The following is a 17,453-nucleotide window of genomic DNA, read 5'->3' as shown; positions in this document are numbered from 1 at the left end:
TTCCTTAAATTTCATTCGGTCCCATTCTAGATATACACATAGATACATGTGTTTGGCCATAATATTCCTTGTACTACCACTTACCTTTATATAGCGTCACTACTTTTATGTAAATAAATTTGCTCTAAAATAAACTGCTATATTATTATTACAATAAATGGAAAATCGCAAATGCAGAGCTTGCTAGATATATACACATTCTTAAATTACACATTAGAATGAATACACAATATTTTTTAAAGACCCCTTCACGTACGGTTTAAAATAACCTAGGGTGGCAATACTATAGGAAGTACTGCCTTAGTGGTACAGTGGCTATCTCTGACTAGTTGGCCCAGAGTTCTGAGCTCCTTATCAGAAAAACCAACTTCAATCTCTCCAATCTCCAGTCTCTAACCCCCGCCCCCCAATTCCGCTCAGACACTCCGGGAGAAGGTAAAGGGTAGGAGGAAAGAAAGGCACCCAGGAGTTCTGAGTTCTCACGCAGGCGACCTGAGAACACGAAGTCGAGACCGAAGAAGACTGTACCCAGAGTGACAAGGGCAGGGAGGGACTGACCTTCTCGCGCAGGGTGCAGTGGACGTCCGAGGCGACGCGCCCTTCCCACCACGGCTCATCCATCATCGCGTACGCAGCGCCGCTATCCGAGGCTACCCGGCTCTCAGGGCGCACCCTGCGTGGACACGGGCAACTTCAGCGGCCAGAGCGTGCCCCCAGCTCTGACCCCCGGTGTCCCTATCCTCGCTCGCCCCTGACCCCGCGTCCGGGCGGGCGCCCCCTCCTGCGCCGCTCAGAGGAGCTGGCGGTCGCCTCCCGTCCGGGGAAGGCTGCGGTGCCCCCTCCCCTCTGCTCACCGGACACAGGGCGATATGGAGCTGTGCAACAACTTGCAGAATTTTTATCTTCCCTTTTGCAAAAGTTGCAGAGAAAGTTGTCGACTCCGCTAGCTCGCTCGAGGCTGGGGCTCTGGCGGCGGCCACCGGCTCGCCGTCCCCAACTCCTCCCCCGCCGCCCAGCCTTTGTCCTGCTCCCACATCCTGCCCTCGAGCCGGGGCGAAACTCACGCATCCTCTCTGGGCGTGGGGGGCTGCGGGCGCCGGGCCCCTCCCAGTGCCGAGCCAGCGGTGCCCTCTGGTGCCTGCTGGCGGCTGGACCCTCGCCCGGGGCGCCCCGCACTCCCGACGGCGACCTCCGAAGCCCGGCTAGCCCCGGCCGTCGCCGCGCCCCTGCGTGCGCTCGGGTCCCGCCGCGGCTCGCAGGCTCCCGGCCGCCGGGGGCCTCCCTCCCTCGCTGGGGGAATTGGGGGCCGGGCCTCGCGCATGCGCTGCCGGCGCCCCCGCGCCCCGCGGGGCGGGGGGCTGGGAATTGGAGCCTTTCTTTGCCAGCTCTGGCTCCGCTTCCTGCCCGCCTTCCTCCCTCGCTTCGGCGGAAAGCTTCCCTCTCACCTTCGCTGAAGCTAGTGGTGGCCTTCTGGGCACCTCGCCGACTTGCGCGGGGAGCAAAGGGACCGCGGCGCCACCTGCGCGCACCGCGCGTGAAACGTGCGGGCAGGACGCCCTCAGAAAGTTCTGCCTTCCGCGCGCACTGCTCTAGCCATCCTTACGTCGGTTCCACCTGTTCTTCTGTTTCTCTTTTTTTCTGGTTTTTTTTTTTTTTTTTTTTTTTGGTCGTTGTTGTTGTTGTTGTTTTGTTTTTGCTTTTTTGTTTGTTTTCCTCTTCTTTTAAACCTGCCCTGCCATGGGGAGGTAGATTTCCAAACGGACAATTCCTGTTAAAGCTGCAGAAAAATCACCCTTGTTCACCCACGAGTCCCTAATTCTAAAGGAGCCTAAGTCACTGGTATTTACTGTGCTCCTGCCGAATATTTCTCCACACCTCACGCTGGAGGAAAACCAGGCTTTTTTGCCGGTTCCGGTGGATGGAAAACATTGTCTTTTTAGTTCAGTTGATTGTTTTTGGAAAGTCATTCTTTTGAGTCAGGCCATCTGATGGCATAGCATTGAGCTATCCTTCTTGGCTGATTGATATTTGTGATAGTTTTGATCCACCTACCAACTGGGTGATTTTTGTCAAGTTCCTCAAACTCAGAACCTCGTGTGTAAAATGGGAATAAAAGTTGCACCAGCCTGCTTAAAATTAAATGAGATAATGCGTGTAAAGGGATAATCACTACACCAGATATAAAGTGAACACTCAATAAATAACTCCGACTGAAGAGCCTTTAGTTTCTGACTGCTTTCCTGCACATGAAGACCCACCTGGAAAAAATTAAATCAACTTTGATAAGCTTCAACTGGACCTTGAAGAGTAGTTTTAATGTAAAGCAAACAAACAAAAAGAACTATTTTGAAAGTGTAAGATACCTAAACATAAACTGACTAAATGTGCAGGCTCTTAAGACGTTACAAAGGGTGAAACACAACAAGGCTTGAACGAATAGAGGTACAAACACCAACTTAACCCAAATTACCCTATTTAATAAAATTTTAATGGTTGTGCATAGATTGGTGGAGGGGGCATTTAACATGTTTTCTAACATTCAAATGGGAGAATATCTGCAAGAAAAGCTAAGAAATTTATCTTTTAAAAATGGGGGGGATGGCGGGGCGTAGTGGCTCACACCTGCAATCCCAACACTTTGGGAGGCCGAGGGCGAGCAGATCACCTGCAGTCAGGAGTTTGAGACAAAACTGGCTAACATGGTGAAACCCTGTTTCTACTAAAAATACAAAAAATTAGCCAGGCATGGTGGTGCACGCCTATAATCCCAGCTACCCAGTAGGCTGAGGCAGGAGAATCACTTGAATCCAGGAGGTGGAGGTTGCAGTGAGCCGAGATCGTGCCATTGCACTCCAGCTTGGGCAACAAGAGCAAAACTCCATCTCAATAAACAAACAAACAAAAACCTGGGGAGATAGACCTGTATTATCAAATCTTAAAGCGTATTGCAACACTATAGTTAGAACAGTGTAGTGTTGACACAAGAATGGATGGATTAAGCATCAGTGGAATAACTGGAAGGCTAGGAACACTTAATATACCTAAAAATTCACTGAATGATAAATGTGGCATTTCACTTTGTTGGGACAAGTATAAATGGCTAAATTATTTAATAAATTATGTTGGGGAAAAAAGTAAAACTAAGGGCTTGTTTAAATATCACCAAAATAAATACAAGAACTTAGAGAACTACGAACAAGCAAATCACAAGAGAAGAAGAAGAAAACATACACGAATTATACGGAGGGGAAGGCCTAGATATTAAGGCATAGGAAGAACCCAAAGGGCAAGGTGAGTAGACATATTTGAATAAATGTACAAGATTTAGATACATCAATTATCATTACCAAAAAGGCAAATGATGAATTTGAGAAAATGTTTTTAACAAATGTGACAAAAGGTTGGTGTTACTTTCCAGACCTCTGATAAATCGGTATGTAAAACATTAACACCCTACATGCAGAAATGGATGCAGGACATGAATAGGTATGTCATCAGAGAAGGAATTCATATGGATAGATGTTATTTTTAAAATGCTCATACTCCCTAGCACACAAATTAAAACCTTTTTTTAAAAAAAACTGGGGCACTTTTTTGTTAAGGACTTTCGGTAAATACACAGTGCTGTTGGGAATATAAACTAATACCATCTTTCTGAAAGACAACATAAATCAAAACATTTTAAACTGTATTAGACAACATAGATCAAACCATTTTAAACTGTGTTACTTGATCAAACTCTTCCACCTATAGAAATTTATTCTTTTTAAAAAAGCAGATTTATTTCAAAGGTGTTTCACCAAAAATGCTTTTTCATTATAGTGAACCATTAGAACAGGGAACTGGTTTAATAATTATTTGTCTCGTAAAAACTTTTTTAAAGTGATGCAAAATGAATTGGAGAAAATGTTTATAATTTATTAAATAAAAAGGATAAACTGGGCTGGGCACGGTGGCTCATGCCCGCAATCCTAGCACATTGGGAGGCTGAGGTGGGAGAATTACATGAGGCCAGGAGTTCAAGACCAGCTTGGGCAACATAGCAAGGCCCCCTGCCCCAAAACACACACACGCTAGCCAGGTGTGGTGGTATACACCTGTAGTCTTAGCTGCTCGGAAAGTTGAAATAGAAGAACCGCTTGAGCACCAAAGGTTGAGGCAGCAGTGAGCCATGATTGTGCCACTGCACACCAGCCTGGGCAACAGAGCAAGACGATGCCTCTGAAAACAAAAACAAGAGAAAGAATAAGCTGTCTTTAAGGGGATGAATAAAAACAAAAAAAGATTAGAGTACGATCCCAGTTAAACTACATTCATGCATACACACATATGCAAAAATATTAACTGTGTAATCAGAGTGGTAGGATTATGGTACATTTTAATTTACTTTTTTTCCTAATATTTCTGTATTTTCTAGATTTTCAACAAGAAATATGCATTATTTCATAACCAGAAAAAAAGAGTGAATGTTACTTTAAAATAATCACCTGACATATCAAAATGTACTAGAGTGTTCCTCCATTCAACAACAATGAACAGCGTTGATGTTTTGTTTTGTTTTTCATAGCAGTATTATTCCTTTCCCAATCTTTCTATGCTGGGTACATTGAAGGAAGATAGGCCTTTATTATTCACTAATTTGTACTGCCCTTTTCCTAAACTTTAGCTATCAATTATCAGGAGTTTGGATAACTGAGAGGGAAAGCAAAAACTTTGGGCTTTTCTCCAGGGGCTATTCCACTAAGATTCTAAGCATAGTCATTCCACACCACTTTGTGTATCATTCTCCAGAGTCCCTCATTTTCTCAGTATTTCTGAAGAGTAAATATACATTGCACCAGTAAACTGATGGTTTTGTGCTGAGTCACAGTCCACAGGTGCCTTTAGCAGAGAAGGCTTCCTGTGCCGGGCAGCAGGAAGTACCAACGCAACTGGAATCACTTCTCCCATCCACCCCCAACCAAGCCAAGAAGAAGTATTCATTAAGCCATTCAAAAACTAAACATTTATTAAGTGCTTACCATGAGTCAGTTACCATCCTTCCACCCTCAACCTCTGAAACTCACAGGTTGGGAACGACAGATTTAGAGCAAGTGCATTCTACTTATCTTCAGCTTTCTTATGTATCCCTAAAAAAAAAAAAGAAAAAGAAAAATCTGCTCTTTTCAATCTTCCTTAGAGGACAAATTGGTCTAATATTTTCACTGTAATATTATCAACTGCCCAGTTTGCACTGAACTTTCCTTTTGCTTTTCATATGATACAAACTCTCAAACATGGCAAAATGTACATGTTCTCCCCCTGTCCCCAGGCCTTGTTCTCCTCCTCCCCAACAATAACCAGAGTCTTACGTTTCCTTGGGAAGTGATTTATGCATTCACATAGACATTCATGCCTTTTCCTCCTTTTACATGAATGGTAGCATACTCTACACATCCTCGTGTGCCTTGCTGTTTTCTGTTTTGTTGTTTCATGGCAGTGCCCAAAGAACTGCATGGCATCCCGTAGTCCCATAGTATGGATCCATCATAATGTATGGACATTTAGCCTGGGAATGTCCATACATTTCTAGCCTTCTGCTTCCGTATAACCACATCGCAGTGAATATTTGCTTCCATGTAACCATACTGCAGTGAATATCCTGACAGGGTCAAGCATATAAATTCCTCACATACTCAGCTGTCCAGGGGAAGTTGAGGCATATACTTTGAATAGTGTTTCCTCGTGGTGTTAATGGTTTGCACTGCTCCATTCAGGACCAAAAGCATGAAGTTTGGCTTGGTTTATAGAGACAGACGGAAGACATCTGCCTTATTACCACTTTGATCTTTAACCAAAAACCAATCCAATGCCTTTAAACGAGTTTTAATTGTGTGCTCTACTTAGTCAAGAGAACATCTGCCAAATCCTTTATGATCCTTGACTACAAGTTCTTGAGATATGAGTCGGCAGATTAGGTCTGAGAACCAGGCAGGAAGAATAAAAAAGCAGCATTTTGCAAACAGAACTCAAAACCTAGGACATTTATAAAGCTGGTCCACATTACTTTTTTAAATTTAAAAAGGCACAGACGGAATAAGTGAAAAATAAACCTACCTCTCACCCAGGGCCAGCTCCATGCATATAGAAAATTTTATCGTTGAACCTGTGTTTTGTAAATGAAGTCCTTCAGGACAGTGGAGCATGCAGGGAGCAGAGGAGACAAGCGTCTGCCATTCCATTCTCTGTTTGCATGTGCTATTCCCCATGCCTCATGAGCACAGAATTCCAGTGGACCTGTGATGCATGGAGTTTGATGACATTCAAAGGGAGCAGAAGGTCAGTGGATCGTGTGTACAAGTGGGCATGGGGCAGGGGGAGTACCTGAGAGGCTATGCTTTCTATTTGAACTAGAAGTTGCTTTGGAACACAGAAAGAAGGTGTTGTCAGTTTCTAGGGCTGCCATAACAAAGTACAACAATGGGAGGGCATGAAACAACAGAACTTTCTTCTTTCACAACTCTGGGTACTAGAAGTCCCAAATCAGTGTGTCAGTAGGGCCACACTCCCTCTGAAAACTCTAAGGAAAAATTCTTTCTTCCTCTTCCTGGTTTTTGGGGTTGGCCAGGGATTACAACTGGAGTACCTTGTTCTTCCTTGGCTTATAGCTACAGCACTCCAAACTCTGCCTGTGTCTTCACGCGGGCTTCTTCTCTCTCTCTTCATGTAGCCTTCTTCTTTTTCTTCTTCTTCTTCTTCTTCTTCTTCTTCTTCTTCTTTTTTGAGACGGTGTCTCACTCTGTTGCCAGGCTGGAGTGCAGTGGCACAATCTCAGCTCACTGCAACCTGTGCCTCCAGGGTTCAAGCAATTCCCCCGCCTCAGCCTCCCCAGTAGCTGGGATTACAGGCGTGCACCACCATGCCTGGCTAATTTTTGTATTTTTAGTGGAGACAGGGTTTCACCATGTTGACCAGACTGGTCTTGAACTCCTGACCTCAGGTGATCTACCCACCTTGGCCTCCCAAAGTGCTGGAATTACAGGCTTGAGCCACCGCGCCTGGCCATGTTTTCTTACAAGGACACCGGTCATATTGGACTAAGGGTTCACCCTACTCAATATGACCTCATCTGAACTAATGACATCTGCAATGAACCACTTCCTAATAAGGTCACATTCTGAGCTATTGAGGGTTAAGACTTCAACCTATCTTTTGTGGACGTATACCATTCAACCCATAACAGAAGGCAGTAGTATTCTAGGAAACATGAATGACCAGGGAACCCTATCATATGCTTTCTTAGGGGTGTTACTTTTCTGTGTTAGGCAACCGTGTATTACAACATAGATAGAAAGGGAAAAATGGGGCAACCCATAGTTCCTCTTCCTTCAGCTCTTCCTTACTCATTGGTATTATGCCTGAGGTAGAGAGTATTGATTGGCTGTGCATGTATCAAGAGTGAAATAAAAATAGTTAACTTAATTTTGTGCAGTGTTTTCACCGCTAAGGAAAGAATGAAATATATATGCATGTTCAAGCTACAAAATACAAATTGTGTAATTTCAGTGATTTTGCATGTGAGTTGTGTTCTTATTTTTGCATTTAAAACTGGCATTGCATAATATAAAGATAAATGATAAAAATTCATGCTAATACTTTAAGTTTTGAATTTTTCTTTACTGAAAATGACATTAAATAGCATATTTTAAAAATACCTCAATAAAAAATTTTTAAAAAGAACTCACAACAAGTTGAGAAAGAGCTCTATAAACTGTCCACAAACTATCTCACACTACTCCCAACCTGTCCCACCTGACTGCCATCCCAGAAGAAATTGATTTATGTTTCCTACTAAAGATATTCTCTCTTTCTCTTTTGTTTTAAGAGACGGAGTTTTGCTCTGTCGTCCAGGCTGGAGTGCAGTAGTATGATCATAGCTCACTGCAGCCTGGAACTCCTGGGCTCAACAAGGGATCCTCCTGCCTCAGCCTCCTGGGTAGCTGGGACTACAAGCAAGGGTCACCTTGCCCAGCCCATGCTGTTTTTAACCTGAAGTCACCCATCCCCCTTTGTGAGTAATCCTTGTGGCAAAGTTTTCCCCCTTGCTAGTAATGTATTTTTGTTGATAAATATGAGAAAATTTATCATTTGTGGCATGCTTAGCATATGCCAGGCACTGTAATACATGTCCAAGCAATCACTGAGAGCAGGCTTCCCTACTTCCCAAATAATTGTCCATTGCCTTTCTTCCTGCTCTCCCACACTTACATCTATTTACCCCACACACTTCAAGTTCCTTGAAGACAAGACTTGTTTCTTTTCCGTATTTGTATCCCCAACATCTAGCCCAGTGCCTGCAGTAAAGGACATGGTCAATATAGGTTTACCAAAATAATAAACAATGGGTCAGGCACAGTGACTCAAGTCTGGAATCCCAGTACATTGGGAGGTTGAGGTGGGAGGATCACCTGAGTCAAGTAGCTTAAGATGAGCCCAGGAAACGTAGTGAGACCCTGTTTCTACCATTTTTTTTGTTTGTGTTTGATTTAGCCAGGCGTGGTGTTGTGCGAGTCTGTTAGTACCAGCTACTTGGGAGGTTGAGGTAGAGAGATGGTGGCTACAGTAAGCCCTGATCTCGCCACTGCAGTCCAGCCTGAGCAACAGAGCAAGACCCTGTCTCAATAAATAAATAAACAAATAAATAAATAAATAAACGATGGACACATGGATAGTGGAGCTAATGGGGGCCTATGAGAATCACCTGGCCTAGACTTCAGACTGGTCAGGAGTTACTGTCCTCACTTTTCAAATGAGATCTAGAAAGTGTGTGACCCTCTATGGGCCGCTTATGCTCTTTGGATTTCCTTGTCCATATTAGTAAAATGAGAAAACTACTTTTTCCTTAAAGGACTGTTGTATGACATGAAGAATCATGAAGTATAAATTGCTCTCTAATATTTTGTCATCCATAATAATAACAGAGCAGGCCAGAACCTTCTGATGACATTGCTCTTTGGAGCCTGAAGCAAGCTCTGTGAACCCACGGTGAGGCTTGAGTGAGTAGCCTTCCTTCCGTGGGCCTCAGTTTCTCCTTCTGTGAAAGGAGGGGCTGGGATTTGATCCCAGAGGACACAAACCCGGGGGAATAAGAGGGTCAGGAAGACAACATAAACAAGAAGATGACTTACAGCCCTCCTGGTCTAACTTCCCCCACTCCCCAACCTTTGGAAGAAACTTGGAGGGAGAGAAGTATTCCTCTTTGTGAGGAAAAAAAAAAGCCTGAGTTTGACAGTCAGTGTCCACACCAGCCACAGTGCCAGGAAGCATTGTGGAGCGATGAGGACTGTGGTCGACCAGTGGGCATGTGCTGCATCCAGGGTGGGAGCACCTTCTGCATCCCCTCAGATTGTTATAGCTTGGGAATTGGTGCCCACTATTGGCAGATTGTTTGACTTCAAAAGAAAGAGGAAATTGAGGCTGGGCGCGGTGGCTCAAGCCTGTAATCCCAGCACTTTGGGAGACTGAGACGGGCGGATCATGAGGTCGGGAGATGGAAACCATCCTGGTCAACACAGTGAAACCCCATCTCTACTAAAAATACAAAAAGAAATTAGTCGGGCATGGTGGGGGGCACCTGTAGTCCCAGCTACTCGGGAGGCTGAGGCAGAAGAATGGCGTGAACCCGGGAGGTGGAGCTTGCGGTGAGCTGAGATTGCACCACTGCACTCAAGCCTGGGAGACAGAGCAAGACTCCGTCTCAAAAAACAAACACACGAAAAAAAGACAGAGGAAATGGAGGTATCTCCTGATTTTAAAAATACTGGCTTGACTTTGCCTTGCCTTGCTTTTCCTTCCTTCCTTCCTTCCTTCCTTCCTTCCTTCCTTCCTTCCTTCCTTCCTTCCTTCCTTCCTTCCTTCCTTCCTTCCTTCCTTCCTTCCTTCCTTCCTTCTGTTTCTTTCTTTTTCTTCTTTCTTCTTTATTCTTTCTCCCTTCCCTTCCATTCCCTCCCCTCCCCTCCCCTCCCCCCCTCCCCTCCCCTCCCCCCTCCCCTCCCCTCCCCTCCTTCTTTCTTTCTCTCTTTTTTTTTTTTTTTTGGCCATATGGGCGACACACCGTATCAGCCCTGGCTTGGGAACCCTGGCGTAGGTGCGTGATAGGAGCCCTCCAGCCTTGCAGGGATTCTGCAGGGAATAACAGGATAAGAGCTTTCCAGACTCCAGGAGGAGGAAGTAAAAGGCACCATTAACTTCAAAGCCCCTGAGCCTGACAGCCCGCTTCTCCAACAGACAATAAACAGGAAGGAGACTGAGACTGTACAGCGAAAGGTGACCAGACAAGCCTGCCGGGGGAACTTCGCGCCTAGAAATTCCTCACTGCCAGCAGCAGGGCGCTGCTTTCCTGGGGCCACCTGGATGCCACAAAGCTACCTTCTATGCGGGGCTTCCATAACTTCCAGGGCTGCAAAGACCCAAAGTCCGAGAGCCAAGGATTATGGTAGCAGCCACTCAGCTGAGGGGACTCAGGCTGCAGGTGGAGAAGGGTTGGGAAATCTATGAAAAAATGTATTGGTTACCCAAGTATCATTCTCCTTGTATCACTATTAAAGCATGATTAAAATATTATTAAGATCCTGGCCGGGCACGGTGGCTCATGCCTGTAATCCCAGCACTTTGGGAGGATGAGGTGGGTGGATCAGGAGTTCGAGACCAGCCTTGCCTACATGGTGAAACTCTGTCTCCACTAAAAAAATACAACAAAAAAATTAGTCGGGCATGGACCCGAGATGGTGCCACTGCACTCCAGCCTGGGCGACAGAGTGAGACTCCGTCTCGAAAAATATGTATGTTATTAAGATTCTGAACAACACCATCCCCCACCCCGCCCCCTACCAGCAGGTAACCACTGTGATATCGATGGAATGGTCTTTGGCCAGGCACATAGGCAGTGGGGGTGAGGGAAGGCAGACCAGGTCAGAGCCTACTGTAATAATCCGGCTGAGAGATGGGGTTGGCTTGGGTAGGGGGAAGAGGTGAAGGGAGTGAGGAGGGGCCAGATCCTGAGCATAGTTAGAAATAGGAGCCTATAGGATCTGCTGATGGACTAGATGTGTGGTGTAAGAGAAAGAAATCAGATGACTCCAGGTTTTAGCTCTGAGCACCTAAAGGGTGAAGTTCCCATTTACTGAGATGTGGAACTTAATCACGTCTCCCAGGACATTGTTGATATATTGCCCTCTTCCCTCTTTTCCCAACCCAGCCTGCTGCCACCAGCTGAGTAGTTACAGCTAAGGCTCTAAGACTGCCCCAGACTTCAATGTTGGCTTTGATTTTTTTCTAGTTAATGATCTCAAGCAAGTTAGTTAACCCCAGATTCTTTCTTTCCAAAATGGGGATAATAATAGTACTGCCTTTATAGGGTTATATGAAGGTCAAATGATATGATGCCTGGTATATAAAGGGTGTTGAATAAGTGTGAGCCAAAATTACTGTGTAATCATTAAGTTGTTATTGTATGTATACATAGTTTCCTAGCCTGCAACTTCTAAGCCCAAAATGATCTCATGAGCATTTTTCATGAGATACCTTTAAAAATGTCCCTTGGCTGGGCGCGGTGGCTCACCCCTGTAATCCCAGCACTTTGGGAGGCTGAGTCAGGTGGATCACAAGGTCAAGAGCTTGAGACCAGCCTGGCCAATATGGTGAAACCCCATCTCTACTAAAACTACAAAAATTAGCCAGGCGTGGTTGCGCAGCATGCCTGTAGTCCCACCTACTTGGGAGGCTGAGGCAGAGGACTCGCTTGAAACAGGCAGGCAGAGGGAGGTTGCAGTGAGCCGAGATTGCGCTACTGCACTCCAGCCTGGGAGACAGAGCGACACTCTGTCTCAAATAAAATAAAATAAAATAAAATAAAATAAAATAAAATAAAATAAAATAATAAAATAAAATAAAATAAAACATCCCTCAAGGTCGGTTGCGGTGGCTCACGCCTGTAATCCCAGCACTTTGGGAGGCTGAGGCAGGTGGATCACAAGGTCAGGAGCTTGAGACCAGCTTGGCCAATATGGTGAAACCCTGTCTTTACTAAAAACATACAAAAATTAGCTGGCTGTGGTGGCAGGTGCCTGTCATCCCAGCTACTCGGGAGGCTAAGGCAGGAGAATTGCTTGAACCCGGGAGGCGGAGATTGCAGTGAGCTGAGATTGTGATGCTGCACTCTAGCCTGGGCGACAGAGCGAGACTCCATCTCAAAAAAGAAAAAAAATGTCCCTCAAAAGTTTGTTTGTTTGTTTAGAAGCAGGGTCTCACTATGTTGCCCAGGCTGGTCTCGAACTCCTGGCCTCTAGCAAACCTCCCACCTCAGCCTCTCAAGTAGCTGGAATTATGGGTGTAAGCCACCATGGCAGGCTCAAAAAATATTTTTACTAGCTACATGATATTCTATCATATAGGCAATTCATTTATGTAACCAGTCTTTCATTTTAGGTATTTTAAATATGACTAAGAGCTTATTGGCAAGTCATGTTGTTTCTGGCTTTTCTCTGCGCATTATAAACAACACTGAGATGAAAATCCTAAAAACATCCTTTCTTTATATTTCTCCAATATCTGAGGATACACTCCTAGAAGTGACATTGTTGTGACGAAGGCTGTGACAGTTAATTTTGTGCCTCCACTTGACTGGGCCAGGGGGTGCCCACATATTTAGTTAAACACTGATCTGGGTATGTCTGTGGGGGTTTCTAGAGTATATTTGAATTAGTGGACTGAGGGAGGCTGACTGTCCTCCCCAGTGTGGTGGGCCTCACCCAGTCAGTTGAAGACCTGAATAAAATAAAAAGGTGGAGTAAAACAGAATTTCTTTTTCTGCCTGTCTTTGAGTTGGGACATTGATTTTTCCCACCTTAGGACTCAGATTGAAACATTGGCTGTCCCTGGGTTTCAAGCTCACCAGCATTCCGACGGGCACTATCCCCAAGATTCTTCTGGTACTCAGGCCTGTGGGCTTGGGCTGGAGCTACACCCTCAGACCTCATGGGTGTCCAGCTTGCCAACTACAGATCTTGGGACCTGTCAGCCTCCATGAACATATTAATCAATTCCTTATAACCAATCAATCCATTCGTCTTCTATTGGTTCTGGTTCTCTAGAAAACCTTGACTTATACAAAGTGTATGAATAGTTTTAAGATTTCCGAAATAGATTATGAATTGACCTCCAGAAGGCTATACCAAAACACATCCCCATCAAAAATGTTAAAAAGTGGACTCTCACCAAGACTAAGTCATTGTTAAATCTATCTATCTGGCTGGGTGCGGTGCCTCACGCCTGTAATCCCAGCACTTTGGGAGGTCGAGGCAGGCGGATCACCTGAGGTCAGGAGTTCTAGACCAGCCTGGCCAACATGGTGAAACCTTGTCTCTATTAAAAATACAAAAATGAGCCAGGCGTGGTGGCAGGCGCCTATAATTCCTGCTACTAACGAGGCTGAAGCAGGAGAATTGCTTGAACCCAGGAGGCGAAAGTTGCAGTGAGCTGAAATTGTACCATTGCACTCCAACCTGGGCAACGAGAGCAAAACTCGGTCTCCAGAAAACAAAAACAAAGAACAAAAACAAGAAAACACACACCAAAAACTGTCTATCTATCTATCTATAATAAATATATATTTAGAATCAGTGTTTCCTCAAATTGATTATGAAATTGAATATATCATTGTAGTTCACATTTCTTTGCTCTCCAGTAAGACTGGTGTTTTCTGAATGTGAATATCTGTCATATGTATTTCTTCTTCTACAAACTGTCCTTTACCAATCTTTCTGTTGGTGTTTTAGAGTTTTGCTAAAGGAAGAATTAGTTATGCATTAAAACTAATGATCCTTGGTCTGTTGAATTTGTTACACACGTTTTTACTGCTGTCTTTACATTTTGTGTTGGGCTTTTATGACCTACACTATAGAATACACGCAGACAGACCTTTTCTCCCTTTGCAAGAGTATACGCTTCCAAGGCACTTGGTGTGTGTGCTCATGGTAACCGGGTTCCAGGCCTGCCTCTGCCCTAGCTTGCTCTGTGGCCGTGGGCAAGTGACATCTCCCAGGTCACAGCCTCCCCATCTGTCAATGGCGGCAGAGGTGGTCAGACCTCTGAGCTTCCTCCTAGCTCTGGCATCCTATGATTTTAGTTTTTGAGCTAGTGGGCATGTTGGCTCTGAGTTAAGAGCTCATTTCAAGAAATAGTTACTGCCTAGTACAACAGTCTGTTAACTAGTCTCCCTGTTTTTGATTGCTCTATGCCCAGTTGTTAATGGGCATTGCTAATGCCATCTTCCCTACAGTGCAGTTTTGAGCAGTCCATAAACTAGACTCCAGCCCCCTCAGCAGTCATTGGTCTCCCTTCCTGCTTGCGCAGTCTTACTGCCTGCTGCTCCCTGTCAAAATGAGTATTTGTGGTTCCTCAGATATTTTTGCTCATACTATTGCTTTTGCTGGGAATGTTACCACATTGTAAATTTTGTATGGAAAAACTTTGCCTAACTTTTAAATCCCAGCTAAGCACCATCTCCTGCATTAAGCCATTAGTGATTATTGCCCATTCCAGGGGAATTTGTCACTCTTTTGAATTACTGTATTTTCCACATGCCATGGGTATTATGGTTGTTGACATTTATGTCCTATTTACTGAACAAAAGCATACACATATTTCAGGCAATATAAGCAAGCAGACTGGCAGCCCATACTGTATTTTCAGAATTGGGAAATTTTTTCACATAAAAATCCCGATTTTCATCTTCTCTTGAAAGGTCAGAAGATCTAGCTTACATCCTCAAAGACAGGTCAGCAAGCCACAGCCTGTGGGCCAAATCTGACCTGGCCTCTGTTTTTAGAAATAAAGTTTGATTGGAACACAGCCCCACCCGTTTATTTATATATTCACAGTGGATGCTTTCCTTTAACTGTGGCGGGGTGAGTAGTTGAGACAGAGACTCTATGGCCTAGAAAGCCTATTTACTATCCAGCCCTTTACAAAAAAGTTTGCCAACTCCTGCTATAAGGCACCAACTGTGGAGCATGCACGTGCCCCAGGACCTCTTCCTATTCTCTATCAGACCTGGCCAGTTGCAAGTATTTATCCTGTCTCCTAAGGCCTTTAAAACATTAGTTTTTCATTCTTCTTAATCCTCTTGATCATATCCTAACACAGTATGAAAGCCATTATGCCAGGTGTGGTGTGGGGGCCCATGCCTGCAATCCAAACACTTTAGGATGCTGAGGCAGGTGAATTATCTGAGGTCAGGAGTTTGAGATTAGCCTGGCCAACATGGTGAAACCCTGTCTCTACTAAAAATACAAAAATCAGCCAGGCATGGTGGCACGCGTCTGTAACTCTAGCTACTTGGGTGGCTGAGGCAGAAGAATCACTTGAATCCAGGAGGTGAAGGTTGCAGTGAGCCGAGATTGCCCCACTGCATTCTAACCTGGGCGACAGAGCTAGACTCTGTCACCAAAAAAAAAAAATTAAAAAATAAATAAATAAAATAAATAAAAGCCATTATGTCACATAGGCAAGGCGATCTCTAATATAAATATTCAAAACCATTACACTGCCAATATAAATTAAATGATCAACTCTAATAACAGTCCTCAGTAACTATAGCTACTGATAAAGTAGGTTCTTAGAGTTAAAAGCTTGAAATCAGTGTGTAGGTGTGCTCTTTGTGGAATTCCACCATGGCATACCGCAGCCAGGGCCAGAAAGTGCAGAAGGCTATGGTGTAGCCGTCAATCTCATCTTCAGATACTTACAAAACAGATCGCGGATTCAGGTGTGGCTCTATGAGCAAGTGAATACGCGGATAGAAGGCTGTATCATTAGTTTTGATGAGTATGTGAAACTTGTATTAGATAATGCAGAAGAGATTTATTCTAAAACAAAGTCAAGAATGCAAGTGGGTCGGATCATGCTAAAAGGACATAATATTACTCTGCTACAAAGTCTCTCCAACTAGAAATGACCAATGAAGTAAGAAACTGTTGAAATGGATACAGTTTGCTTTTAGATATCCTTTGTCCAATATGAACATTTATTCGTATTGTTTTGATTACTCTTATGGTATTACAAGATGGCAATACATGCTATGGGATTGTTTGTATTTTAACAAACAAACAAACAAAAAGCTCGAAGTCTAAAGTCAGATTGCCTGGACTCATATTCCAGCGGTGCCACCTATGTGAGCAGGGTGAGTCTTTGTTTCCTCATCTGAAAATGAGGATACCAGCAGTGCCTACCCTTGGATTGATGAAAGGAGTTCATTCAACTAATATTTAGTGACAGCTACTTTGAGTCAGGCACTGTGCTAGGCTCTTGGGATACAACAGTGAGCAGAAACGGCCACATTTCCACTTAGGAAGAGCTTAACTTAGGAAGTGGTTGAGGGAAATGGAGCAGGCAGCAGATACCACTGGTGCATGTTGTTGAGTCATTTGGGCCACCGCTGAGTTCAGCCACAGTAGGGGGTGAAAGTTCTGACTCTTCTCTGGCTGCCAAAGCCTTCTCCAGTGCAGCAACGTAGCTGGAACCAGTTTGGCTGTCAGGCAAGCACAATCTAGAAGGGAGGAATTAATGCCCAGAGGCAACCCCCAACAAGGTGGACCGGGAGTCCGCGATAGAGGATATGGCCCCTGTTCTTCAGAAGAACAACTCTGGGCGGCATTCTGTATGACCCTCGTCAGAGGTCCTGGCAGGATAAAGCTCCAGAGTAAGGAGAGAGGCTAGTAACACCCTCACATTGACTTTGCACTTTTCCTGTCTCACCTTCCCTGCTTTCTGGCAACATTATCCAGATAAACTATCTGCATCCAAACCTTTGTTTCAGTCTCTGCTTCCGAGGAAATCCAAAGTAGAACAAATCGTAAACAAACAAAAACAAGAAAATACAAAAGAGTAGTAAGTGCCATGCAGAGAATGAAAACAGGTGTGAACAAAGTGGGGCCATGGAAGGCCTCCACTGAGAGCTGAGTGACAGGAGGAATCCAGCCACGCCCCGGGTAGAGGACGAATACTCTGCAGAGGGAGCAGCTGGTGCAGAGGCTCACAGCAGGAGTGTGCGTGGCATGTTAAATGAGAGAAAGGGCAGTGAACCTGGAATTTAGTGGCTGAGGAAGTGAGGTGAAGAGGAAGGCCAGATTGTGAGGGTCTTTGCTATAACCCAGGTATATTGATGTGGGACTTTATTCTAAATGCCATGGATGAGAAGTCATGGGAAGATTTTAAACACAGGAGGAACAGGGATTAATCTTCAGTTTCAAAATATCACCCGGGCTGCAGCGTGAGAGTGAGTGAGAGTAGACAGGGAGTAGAAACAGGACACCCTTTAAGGAAGCTACTGCACGACTCCAGGCAAGTGATGCTGGTGGCTTGGACTGGTGTTGGAATAATGTGGATGAAGAGAAATAGACGATTTGGGGTATGTT

General features: G+C 44.6%; 1 protein-coding gene and 1 pseudogene across 12 annotated transcripts in view; one reads left to right on the top strand and one right to left on the bottom strand.

The window, feature by feature from the left end:
* Positions 1-17,453, bottom strand: part of LOC105482332 (cyclin J like) — an 87,361-nt gene that overhangs the window by 59,818 nt on the left and 10,090 nt on the right. For 2 of the 12 annotated variants that reach the window (XM_011742359.3, XM_011742360.3), the window contains exon 1: positions 559-673. The exons of 1 other annotated variant lie outside the window; for it this stretch is intronic. Coding sequence is in view for 8 of the 11 variants with exons in the window: in XM_071098120.1 (XP_070954221.1) it covers positions 559-624 (66 nt within the window). In the remaining 3 variants the exon portion in view is untranslated. Of the gene's footprint in view, positions 1-558; positions 674-854; positions 1,018-1,064; positions 1,255-1,445; positions 2,259-4,097; positions 4,222-4,487; positions 4,983-5,021; positions 5,130-6,096; positions 6,693-17,453 lie in introns of those variants that run through there. 9 more of the 12 variants (XM_071098120.1, XM_071098118.1, XM_071098119.1 and 6 more) reach the window with 9 other exon arrangements.
* On the top strand, positions 15,711-15,988 carry LOC139363715 (small nuclear ribonucleoprotein E-like; annotated as a pseudogene).

Source organism: Macaca nemestrina, chromosome 6 (assembly GCF_043159975.1).
Source record: "Macaca nemestrina isolate mMacNem1 chromosome 6, mMacNem.hap1, whole genome shotgun sequence".
NCBI classification, from domain to species: Eukaryota; Metazoa; Chordata; class Mammalia; order Primates; family Cercopithecidae; genus Macaca; species Macaca nemestrina.
The sequence above is the reverse complement of the archived record's forward strand: the minus strand, read 5'-3'. Positions and strand labels throughout refer to the sequence as shown.